Source organism: Stenella coeruleoalba, assembly GCF_951394435.1.
Source record: "Stenella coeruleoalba genome assembly, chromosome: 19".
In the NCBI taxonomy this organism is placed as follows: Eukaryota; Metazoa; Chordata; class Mammalia; order Artiodactyla; family Delphinidae; genus Stenella; species Stenella coeruleoalba.
The window spans coordinates 59426216-59438591 of record NC_137165.1 but is presented as its reverse complement, the minus strand read 5'-3'; the positions used below and the strand labels follow the sequence as shown (position 1 = coordinate 59438591).

The window sequence follows — 12376 nt, the reverse complement described above, 5'->3', positions numbered from 1 at the left end:
ACCTCGTGCTGCAACCTCGAACGTCCCCCCCCATTCCTATAGCACTCACCTTCCAGCGTCCGAAATAATCTACCTGCTGATCATAACGTTTGCCATGTGTCTCCCTCACTCCTAGAAAGTAAGGTCTTCAAGAGCAAATCTTCCTTTTTTTTTTTTTTTAATTTTCTGGCCGCGCTGCACAGCATGTGAGTTCTTAGTTCCCCGACCAGGGATCGAACCCGCGTCCCGTGCAGCGGAAGCACAGAATCTTGACCACTGGGCCGCCAGGGAAGTCCCGAGGGCAAATCTTTTGTCTGTTGCTGTCTGCTGCTGTATTCTGACTGCCTGGAACAGCGCCCAGCACGTGGACAGTACCCAGTAAACAGCCAGCGCATGAATTAATAAATAAATAAAGGCAGGGGCAGAGAAGATAACAAGAACGCATGGCTTTTAGAGCCCTCGTTCTGACTCTAATTACCTAGGATTAACTGTAGGTGCAAGTGACTGACTGGTGCAGTGAGGGTGGCAAAGAATAACGGCAAAGTTTATAACTTAGACGATCGGAGTTGCCAGTTACAAAAATAGAAATTTCAAAAGGAGGAGTGCTTTGAGAGAGCAGACACTTCTGCTTTTGGAATGCTGACTGTGAAGGGCTGCTGAGATAGCCACGACGTCTGGAAGGGGATTGGAAAGGAAATGTCCCAACTTCAAAGGACACGACCGTCAGAGATAAGAACTCGATTCACGAACATCGACGAGAGGGTTGACACCAGAGAGAATCCACGAACCATCGGAGGAAGCTGGAACTGCAGGGAGACACCCACAAGGACAGCCCTGATTGTCTTCAGAGTATTTTTTTTTTAACATTGATGAATACAAAACATTTTTCCACTTGAAAAAATTAATAGGAGTAAAATTAACTGAAGGATATTTTAAAACAAACTGGATGGGTTGACACAATTGAAAAAAGACACCAAGCACTTCTCTGGTCAACGCTGATGACAGGCATCGACAAAGCCTCACGTGCAGACACTTCAAAGTTCATGCTCCAGGAAACTCCTCGCGAGGGGAAAACCGTGCACACCCCCAGCCCCCCCAGGTGCCTGCAAACGATCAGTCCGTCATTCAACAACCAGGCAGCCATGGTGGACTCAGGGAACCAAAGATAAAGAGCTCTGGTCCCTGAGCTTAAGGAGTTCACCGTCTAGTGCAAGGATATTACAGGACGATACGGGAAGTACAGTGACCAGGGTGAGGCCACGGTGTCCTGACAACACACCTGTGCCAGGGAGGAGGTGGCCGGGAGAGGCACTCCTGGAGTGGTCGTCATAAAATGACGAATAGGAATGAGGAGGCAGAAAGGGCAAAGGATGGCAGGTGAGGACCCTAAGGCTCAGTGAGCAGCAAAAGCAGAAACACAGAATACGAACGAGTAAGTGGAAACAAAGACCTCTCCTGTCCTCCTCCGGCTGGAAGCCCTCTCCTGAGGTCAGGGCAGCTGCGCACGGCTGGACAGATGCTCACGGAGGGTCTCCCCTCAAACCCAACCTGTCCACGTCCCAACCACAACCCAAAGCAAAATGGCTCACCGCGCCGCTCTTCCCCCGGTTTAACTAGCTTGGTTACATGATCCTTTCTCTCCTGCTGCTTCATAAAATAACTCCTCCTCACACTGTACAGCCCTTTACAATTTCCAAAGTCCTTTTAGAGTTTGCGTGTGCTTGTGGCCCGAAGAAAAGGAACCCAAGATTCTCATGTCCTCAAGGTTCTCTCGTAACTGCAGGAGTCCACTCAACCTCTCTGAATTCCCTTCCTCTACCACAAAACGACAGTATATTCACAATTGATAGCATTTTGTTACCTCTTAGAATCTAAGTAATTGTGTAAAAATGCTTTGTAAGGACAGATATATAAGCAGAAAGATATATACTTGGGCTTTCCTGGTGGCGCAGTGGTTGAGAATCTGCCTGCTAATGCAGGGGACACGGGTTCGAGCCCTGGTCTGGGAAGATCCCACATGCCGTGGAGCAACTAAGCCCGGGAGCCACAACTACTGAGCCTGCGCGTCTGGAGCCTGTGCTCCACCACGTGAGAGGCCGCGATAGTGAGAGGCCTGCGCACCGCGACGAAGAGGGGCCCCCGCTCGCCGCAACTAGAGAAAGCCCTCGCACAGAAACGAAGACCCAACACAGCCAAAAAAGTAAATAAATAAACAAATGCGGGGTTTAAAAAAGAAAAAAGGAAAAGAATTTAAAATTAATCAATACAATCATAAATAACATGTAGGTCAAATAATACAGCATAATAATAAAAAAAGATACATACTTTATAAGGAGAGAGATTTGTTAGTGTTTGTGGGTTGGAATCATTAACATCAGTAGTGTTCGTATCATCAGTGCATCTTTAAAATTGTGCACGCAGAGCTGTCTTTAGATGCCTGGGAATAAAAACCCTGCTCTACCAATCATCCAAATATAGATGTTTACTGAGCGTGTATTAGGTGCCCAGCCCTGGCAGGGGGGTTGGTACAGGAAGATAAAAGACAGCCTCCCGGGCCTCAGAGAGTTGGGAAGATATTGGTGTGAAGATAAACAAATGAACTAAGATAAACACTAGGGATCTGGGTGCGAATAAAGTTCAGTTCAAATCATCCTCCAATGAGCAGGTGAGGTGAATCACTAAACTTCACTAAGGCTCATCCTCTGTAAAGCAGAGATGAGCACAGTACCTACGTCGTCAGACGGATGTTGTGAAGATCAAAGGAGATGAAGCAGCGAAAGCACCTAATACCACGCTATGCACAAAGAATCTATTAGACAGCAACTGCAGGCTGAATTATGCACCAAAAAACAGGGAAAGCAGGGATGGGAGCAAGAGCCGGGAGGAGGAGAGGATGGCGGAGATGATCCCCAAACATCACACAGAGCGAGAAGGATTTTCCCAGCCGGCCGCCGTACTGCAAGGGAGGGACGGTGCGAGGGGCCCCGCGCTGGCTGACGCAGGAAAGTGAAAGGCTGAATTTGGAACCCTCGGGCACGGTTGGTGGGAATGCAAAATGTATGCAGGTTCCTCCCAAAATGAAAAATAGAACTGAGACAGGCTGGGACCTGGGGCCCTTTGCTGCAGTGCCCACACCTGGACACACGTCACCTCAAGCAACAAAATACAAAGAAACTATAAGGGACGAAAAAAGACTGCACGCATGCCCAGTTGGGGCAAATTCTGGACAAGATACAAAAAGGCCCAAAGAACCCAGCTGCCACTTCCGAAGAGCCAGGAGCGACAGCAGGGTGCTGCACAGGCCCCCTGCACTCGACACCACCAAGGGGTGGGCAGAACGCCTGAGCCACCACTCCCGCCCGACCCCCGGACGCACCCCTACCCTCACCCCACGTAAGGAGCCAGCTGCCCCCCCCCAGCCAGCCAGCAAGGGGACCTGTTGTTTGTTCTCAGTCCCCCTGCTGCAGCAGCGGCCCCAGTAAAGCCTTGCCTGAATCTCTTGTCTGGTCTCTGTTCAATTTCTGTTGCTCAAGGAGGCCAAGAACCCTGGTCAGTGACAGAACTACCAGATGATCCAACAATCCTATTTCTGGGTATTTATCGAAAAGAATCAAAATCAGGATGGCGAAGAGATATGGACCCTCCCCGGTTCACAGCAGCACCGTGGTCAACACCCAAGATGTGGAACCACCTAAGTGTCCACTGGTGGGTGAACAGGTAAAGAAAATGTGGCACATCCAGGGATTATGACTTAGCCCTAAAGAAAGGAAGGAAATTCTGGAATCTCCGACAGCCTGGATGAACCTGAAGGACGTTATGCTAAGTGCGTAAGCCGGTCTCGGAAGGACCGCACGATTCCACTACCTAAAATCGGCTAATTCACGGAACCAGTGGAAGGGCAGTTGCCAGGGCCTGGGGGAGGGGGAGACGGGGAGATGCAATCACTGGGCATGAGGTTACAGTCAAGAAGATGAAGTAAGTTCTAGAAACCTGCCCTGCAATATTGTTTCTATAATTAACAACATTGTGAATTATACACTTAGAAAAATGTAGGAGGGTAGTTTCTTGTGTGATGTGTTCTCACCACAATAAAACAGAATTTTTTTTAAAAGAGAGAGAAAGAGAGATGGCCAGGCTGCGCTGGAGGTGAAAGGTCAGGCGGGGAGCCCCGAACTGGAGACACGCCACCCGCCACCCCGGAGGCTGGCAGGCCCCCCAAGTCCCCAGGGCGGGAGAAGGGGTGACACACGACGTCCTAGGTCAGCGCCGAGGGCTGGGCTGTCCTATTTCCACCTGCTGCTAAACCGGCACCGGCAGCAGAACCACAATCCCGAGAAGCGGCCGAGATCAGGGGCAAAGGTCACGGCCGCTCCGGGCCCAGCGCCGGACCCTCAGCTGCCCGCGGGACCGGCCGGGGCCCAGGGCCGCCCGGGGCTCCTCGTGCAAGACCCAGCGCGAGCCCGTCCGCACAGACGCGCTCTCGGCTCGCGGGATCCTTCTGGAACGGAAATGACGCGTTTCCGCTCCACTCGGAGCTGCAGTGCTTGGCCTCCTGCAAGGTCGGGGCCTGGGGGCGTCTCGGGCCACGGGGGCACCGAGCGGCTCCCAGCGGAGAAGGGGGCGCGGGACACCCCAGGAGGTGGCCGGAGGGCGGCTGCTTCCCCCGGACGCGGGCGGGGACCAAGGGGCCACGGGCGGCAGGGGTCACCTTTTCTGGAGTTGTTTTTTCTAACTGAATCACAGTGGATTTGCGGTGTTGTGCCGGTCTCTGCCGTGCAGCAAAGTGACTCAGTTACACGCATACAGACATTCTTTTTTATGCACATCCTCTCCCGTTATGCTTTTCTGGAATTCTTGGCTGGCCGTGAGCCTCGGATTCACCTGCTCCTCCCAGAAGTGCCCGCCATTCTGACGTCGGAGCCCGGGCCTCCCCTTTCCCAGGGTAACTGCCGGAGGAAAGTCCACATTTGCTCCAAAACTTTTATCAGCTGAAACAGCAGCATTTCATGGCGTCAGGGCGCCCATATATTGGAGAAGAAAGAGAAACCCCCGCTCTGAGTTAGAAACCTGAGCTTCTCCAATAGAAAGTCAGGGGGTTTGATTCCTTCTCTCTGCATTAGAAAAAAAAAAATCTAGTTATAAAGAGTTTGAAAATAACCTTCAGAGGAGGAATAATGAGAGCTATTTTAGGAACACAATGAGGGGAGTCAGATTTCTTTCTGGCGGGTGTGTCACCTTCACAGAAGAGAAGGGCTGGGGGCAGCAGGGAACACCACAGGGACCTCGAGAACTTTCTGAGGGCGTTCGGCCCACTGGGGTTTGGATCCAGTTTCCTCAGAACTTTCCTTGTGTCAATTCCCCTGAGGGGTCTCCCCAGGCACCCAACAAGGAAACCGTAGGACTCGGGCTGCTGGTTCCGTCTCTGTTATGGGCTGGACGGTGCCCACCCCTCAAATTCATAGGTTGGGGTCCTACCTAAGCCCCAGGACCTCAGAATGTGACTGGACTGGGAGAGAGGGTCCTTGACAAGGTAACTGAGTTAAAAGGAGGGCACTAGGGTGGCCCTGTGACAGTGTGACTGGTGTCCTTTGAAGAAGAGGAGATGAGGACACAGACACCACGGGGGGCGAGCACGTGGGGACACGCGGAGAAGACGGCGTCTGCAGGCCCCGGACAGAGGCCGCCGGAAAGCACGCTGCGCACACTGTGCCCGGGCCGGCGGTGCTCTGCCGTGGCGGCCCCAGCCCAGTCATACAGGCTCTGGGCTCCAGCCCTGCTTCCAGCAGAGGAGCCCCTCTGCCCACCACAGACAGGGGACAACCCGAGTTGTGTCCCCAGGTCCCCAGAGGGTGAGGAGCCCTTGCCTTTCTGCTCCCAACTGCTGCCAACTCTCGCGCCCTCCTCCTCGCGCCTGGTGGGCACCCCCCCAGAGACAGGGAGGCACGGCCACCCCCGCCCCAAACGTCAGGCGCCCTCCCGTCTCCCACACGCAGCTCCCCGCGATCCTGGGCCACACGAGGACGGCGGGGTAACCAGGCGGTGCTGAACCCCGGGTGACGCCGAGCTGGGGGCGGGATGGGGGCGTCAGATGCCACGTGCCTCTGCGTGACTGCAGGCGTGTCACCAAGGAACAGGAACGACGGCTCCGAAGGCCTCGACATCCCACCTTCCACGCCCACGCTGCCCCTCGCTGTCACTCCCTGTGCGAGATCTCGGGCTGGGATTTTCCTCTGAGCCGGAGAAGGTTCCCGGGGGATGGTAATAATCAGTACTTTTCTGTACAGAGAGGGAGCAAGTGACCTGCAACCACGGGGCTGTCTGGCAAACAGAAGGGGCTCCCACTAAGGAGCCTGTCCGCCCAGAGGCCAGCGGACCCCTGGGCCATCTCACCCCGAAGCCTCTCGGACCCTCAGGGGCACCACACACGCTCGATCGGCGCTTAGGCCACCCCAGCCAGAAGCCCAGGAAGCATCCTCCACGACCCCGGTCAGCTTCTGCGGACTCTGCTTTTGTTTCTGACCCGTCTCCTAACAGGCCTCTGCGGCACGTCTCACCTCCCTCCTGGACCGTCCGGCTCGGCCCACCCGGCCTCTGCCTTGGGCCTGGCAGGTCCCCAGCCTCCAGGGCGCCCTCCAGTGGTGGTGCTGTTGACATTTGGGGCCGGCTGTCCTGTGCACCGTAGGTGTCTAGCAGCGTTCCTGCCTCTTCCCTCCAGCTGCCAGGGGCAGCCCCCTCCCTAGCTGGGACAACCCCAAATGTCTCCAGATGTCACCAAATGTCCTGGGGCTTTCCTCTGGGCTGTGCATTCAAATCACCTGGGAAGCTTTTCTGTATTTGATTTTATACATATACATATATATATATTGGTTTTTGGTCGCACCGCACAGCATGTGGGATCTTAGTTCACTGATCAGGGACGGAAACTTTGCCCCCTGCAGTGGAAGTGCAGAGTCTTAACTACTGGACCGCCAGGGAAGTCCGTGGGAAGCTTTTCTTTGAAAACACCAACGTTTTGGGACTTCCCTGGTGGCCCAATGGTTAAGACTCCACACTCCCAATGCAGGGGGTTCGATCCCTGGTCAGGGAACTAGAGCCCACATGCCGCAGCTAAGACCCGGTGTGGCCAAATAAATAAATAAATATTTTTTTTAAAAAAACCAATGTTTGGACTCCATCTGACTTGACTACTTAATTATCTCCTAAGTAAATGAGAAACTCTAAGGAAGGTGACCTGATAACAATGTTCCTTAAAGTGCAGCCAGGGTAGAGAAGCACTCCTACCCTCTAATCAGAATCATCTTTCTAACATGGGAACCAACTCGTTTTATTCGTACCCGATTTTAAAACGTCAAATGGCTTCTCAGCGAACACAGAAAGCGTCAGACCCCCGGCTGGATGTGCGAAGCCCCCAGTTCCAGAGCCTCCTTCACTACCAGCCTTTCCATCACCAACTTCCTGCCCACCCCTGCCCCCCGGCCAGCTACCCCAACCCCTGAAGACTCTCCCACGGCACAACGCTATTCCACACTTCCAAGCTCCGCATTCCCCCAAATGCCACTCATCTTCCCGTCCTCCTGGCAAAAAAAAAAAAAAACACCTACTAATTTTTCACACCTTCACTCAGTTACAAGCCCTCCTGTGAAGGCTGTTGGTCCCCAACCCAGATGGCACTGACCACTCCCTGCTCTGCGTTTTATATACGTGCATCTCCTCTAATGACGTCTCCCACAACCTGCAGAACATTCTTCTTACTTATACAGCGGTCCTTCTCTATTAGACCCTAAGCTCCAGGAGGAAGGGGCCACGTCCTAATCCCACAGTGTCCCCAGCATCAGGCACAGCGCCCAGCACAGACGCGCACGACTCTGTGCACGTGCTGAATGAAAGAATGATACAAGCGAAAGCTCCCGTGCTCTGCCCGGGTCTCCTCCCTTTTGTTTCCGCACCCCCTTGCCCCGCAGCAGAAGGAGATGCCAGACGCCACACAGGAAAGCAAAGCAGTCCAGGCTTCTCCATGAGGCACCAGGACAGTCAGACCTGAGGCGCATCCCAAGGGCAGCAACAGCTGTTCCTGGCTGGTGTGGAGATCGGGACGTCACGGGGGAGGGGCGGATGGAGGGGGGATGGGCCAGCACTAGGACAGGAGCTCACAGGGGCCACGGGAGGCGGTCCACTGTGCGGCATCCCACGCACACACGCACTTAGCACACGCACTTAGCACACGCCGTTCCTCTGCCTGGAACAGCCTTCTTTCTCTCTGCCTAGAACCCCCATTTATCCTTCAGTTCTCAGCTCCGCGTCCCCCAGGCACCTTCGGGCAGGCCTTCCCACGGCCTCTCCTGCCCCCAACATCACAGGAAAGCTTACAGCACTGGATCACATTTGGCGACAATCTGTATTTTTCCTGGTTCCACCACTTAGCGGCTACGACTGGGGCGAGTGACTTCACCTCTCTGAGCTTCCCGCTCTGTAAAATGGTGATGATAACTCTGTCTCATGGAATAGACGAGAACACTCATGTAAGGGCCCCACTGGGGACACAGCCTACTTCAAAAATATCCATTGAGTGGTGGGTGAGAGTTGCGCCCAAGTCCACATTCCTTAGGCCTGGGCTCCTCTCCAAAGGCTGGGCACCTCGTTCAGCTGCTTCACGGTTGAGGGCCCCCTGGCACAGGCTCCTGGGACCTGCTCTGTGATCTGACCGAGGACCTCAGAAGACACAGACAGACGGGGTCTCCCCCCATCCAACAAGGCAAAGGGAGAGAGCAGCGCTGAGGTGCGGGCAGGGTCTGCAGGGCAGGGGGGGTGGGGAGAGCCGGCCGTCACAGCTGAGGGGCCCCCGAGCTGGGCCCGGAAGTGGGGGGGACGGGGGCTCGGCCGGTGAGAAGGGGAAGAAGGGCTTTCCCAGTGGAGGGATCTGAGGCTTGAAGGGCACAGGGTTCCTGGAAAGACGAGGAGGTCACTGAGGCCAGAGCCCCCCTGAGTGAGGGGGGCTGCTCTGTTCTGTGTCCCTGCAGGGCAGGTGTGGGAGGCCGGCGGGAGGTCAAGCCGGAGGGGTGAGTGGGAGCAGGGTCCTCAGTGGCCGGGCTGGGAAGGCTGGACATCACCCTGTGCACGGGGGAAACCAGCGGAGGGTTTCAGAGCGAGGGGATCCATGTCGGTTTGCGAAAGAAACCCAACATGCCGATGAATGGTATTGTGGAGGCCGGCAGGTGGGGTGGAAGACAGGAGGCTGGGGTGGAAGAGAGGAGGCAGGGGTGGAGGACGGAAGGCTGGGGTGGAAAAGAGGAGGCAGCGGTGGAGGAGGATGGGCTGGAGACCAACACACCAGTCAGAAGGCCCAGGTAAAGACAGGAATGTCTACCACATAACAGTCCTGATGAAACACAATGTCTGAGGCTCAAAAACAAACAGAATGTCTCCAGACAATCGCTCTCAGAGCCTCAGCGCCCGAGCTGCCCTGTCTGGGAGAAGACGGCAGTCCTGGGAACTCCTGGAAGATGCCTGATGGCTCTCAGAGATCCAGTCTGGGCAGTTTTCTCTGATTTTAGGAGGTGGTGTCTGCAGTAGAGGCTCTCAGGGCTCTTTCCCAGCGAGACAGCACTCCCCCTCTGTTTTATATCCTCACACCTCTACCACCTGGAATACGCACAAGCTTATTCAAGTAGCTGGACCGAGGGTGACCAGCTGTCCCAGTGTGCCCGGGACTGGCCAGGTTTTAGCGTTGAAAGTCTTAGACAAATCAGGACAGTTTTGACTACGCCAATTTGCTGAGCTCCAAGGGCTCAGGGCAGGGCTCTTACTGTCACAAAGCATTCAGCTAATTCTACTCAAGACAAGCCTAAGACGGTGGACACCACACTGTGAAAACTGGCTGCAAGTGGGAGGAAGGGCGGGCAAGTGACCCAGGACCTAATCCTCTGCTGACCCCTTCTGATACCGGTCATCTCAAAAGCCTAGAACAAAATGAGCCATTTCATCCCCAAATACATCACCACACAAGGTGCGTTCCACCCCGCACAAGTCCCCAGTATGGACACCCCCTGTGCCCAGCCACTTGCTCTGAGAAAGCCTTTGCATGGGGAGGGTCCTGACTTCCGCTGCACACAGAGAGACCTGAGATCCACAAATACACACACTTGAATAAGGAATCTAGGAGCGCTGCAAGTGGGGTGTCCCTTTAGCCTGCAAATCACACCGTTTTCACGGTCTGTGTGTACACACTCACCACACACACACGCTTTCAAATACTGCAGTGTTGAATCAGAAAAACAGCAAACATGTTAATTTAACATCTGGGAGCCTCTAATAGTATCAGGAGACTGTCTCAAATCTGACCCAGCCTCGCTGAACTGCCTTCCTGCGCCTGCTCTCCCAAGTAACAGGTTGTTTTCAGCCTCCAGCCGGCAGTCGCCCTCGGCTGTAGATTCTCCACTATAAACAGGTAACAAGGAAACCTAATCATTAGAGTCTTTAAAAGACGGACAGACAGAAACACAAGGCAAATAAGTCACTTAATGACATCAAGCGGCACTAACCGACCACAAGGGCTGCCCCCCGCCCCTGCCCACATCGCCGCCGGCACTTCCCGGTGTTGGTCCCCGCGCCCCTCCCGGGCCCAGGTGATGGGACCGCGCTCACCTTCCGCAGAAATGCCATCCTCGGCCTGTACTGCTGACCTTGGTGTCGGATTGTCATCCTGGACCCTGGCGGACGCAGAACCTGGACACAACCGGAGGGAAGAGAAAGCCCTCGGAGAGCGAGCCGGCGTCCCCGTGCCCGGGCTGGGTTGTGCTGCTCGCGGCGCCCCCGACCCGCGCGCCCGCGCCCTCGGGAAGCTGCCCGAATCCGCGCCGGCCAATCAGCGCGCCGCGCCGCGGGCCGGGCGTGCTCCGCGCCGGCGCCCACCTGCCGCCAGGGGGCGGTGTCAGGCTCCGCCGGGGCCCGCGGAGCCGCAGGTGAGCCCCGCGCTCCCGGGACCCGCGTGGGAGGGTCTGTGGCCGAGGGCGAGCCCTTAAGGAGGATGGGACTTCGGTTAGGAAGGGCGACAGGCACGGGAAAGGGAGGGAAGGGATAGTTTCGGCGTTTGGGATTCACATATATACACCACTATATTTTAAATAGATAAAATGACTATACTCCAGTAAAAATTAGTTTCTAGAAAAAGGACATTTATGGCAAAAATAAAATAAAATAGATAATCCTGAAAGACCTACTGTACAGCACAGGGAACTTTGCTTAATATTCTGTAATAACCTAAATGGGAAGAGAATTTGAAAAAGAATAGGTAGTACATGTATATGTATAACTGAATCAATTTGCTATACACCTGAAACTAACACAACATTGTAACTCAACTATACTCCAATAAAAAAATTAAAATTTTTAAAAATGTTTAGAAGTGTTTAGGGGAAAAGCAAATTCTACGTGGAATTGGTGAGATGTTGGTTAACAAAAGAAAGGACGTGAAGAATAAAGAAGGAAAGTTGAAGTCCCTGCTGGGCCAGCTGCCTGGTCTATTTTTTCAGTTTCTTTTCTGTTATACGTTATTACAAGAGATCGAATATAGTTCCCTGTGCTATACAGGAAATCCTTGTTGTTTAAGATGCTCTATATCTGGATGGGAGTGGTGGTTATACTCAGGTAATCATGTTTGTCAAAACTCATCCAACTGTACTCTTAAAATTGGAGCATGACATTGTCTGTAAACTATACCCCAATAAAAAGACTGACCCGAAAAAGCAAGTATTATCTTGCAAGATGGCAGAGGGACATCGTGCTAAAATGAAATTCTCCTGTGACTCGGTCAGGTAAGTGGACATCTAATCATCATCACGACCATCACCATCGTCATCACTATAGTCATCTGCAGCCTCCTCTTCATCAACACACAGGTGTGATTCAGGACCTATATGGGGGTCCTGCTGCCCTGGATACCATACAATGGGATCTCCATGAGCCTGGCCCCTGTAGGATAAACCACATCCAAACACAATGATATGGTCCTTTACACAGCAGTGCCCTTTAAACCCCAGTTCCAAGGTCACCTCCCAGGAAAATGTCCCAACACCTCTGGTCAACACAACAACTAAGTTCAGTCCACCGTGCTTAGTGCTCAGGAGATAAAACCTAAAACATCCTGCTCTCAGCCCTTGTGCCCTCCTCCCAGACTGGGAGGAGGGGCAGAATCCTCAACAGTTCATCTCTCCATGATGGATGCCTCAGACCGCCTGCAGGCAGAGACTTTCTTAGAGGGGTCAGGGTTAGAGCAGCCGTGGGACACCACTGCCCTCACCCAGGCCCGAGGGATGGTGAGCCGGAGCCCTGGTGGGGGGCTGTCATCCTGGAGGGACACAGCCATGGCTAGAAAGGGTGCTGGCGGAATAAATACCCCGAT

General features: G+C 54.0%; 1 protein-coding gene across 1 annotated transcript in view; it reads right to left on the bottom strand.

Annotated features, from left to right (window-relative positions):
- Positions 1–11215, bottom strand: part of RGS9 (regulator of G protein signaling 9) — a 65994-nt gene extending 54779 nt beyond the window's left edge. Inside the window, exons 1-2 of the mRNA XM_079904708.1 lie at positions 11196–11215; positions 10621–10701 (exon numbers count right to left, since the gene is read on the bottom strand). Of these exons, the coding sequence (XP_079760834.1) occupies positions 10621–10677 (57 nt within the window). The 5' untranslated portion in view covers positions 10678–10701; positions 11196–11215. The remainder of the gene's footprint in view (positions 1–10620; positions 10702–11195) is intronic.
- Positions 11216–12376: the final 1161 nt, after the last annotated feature.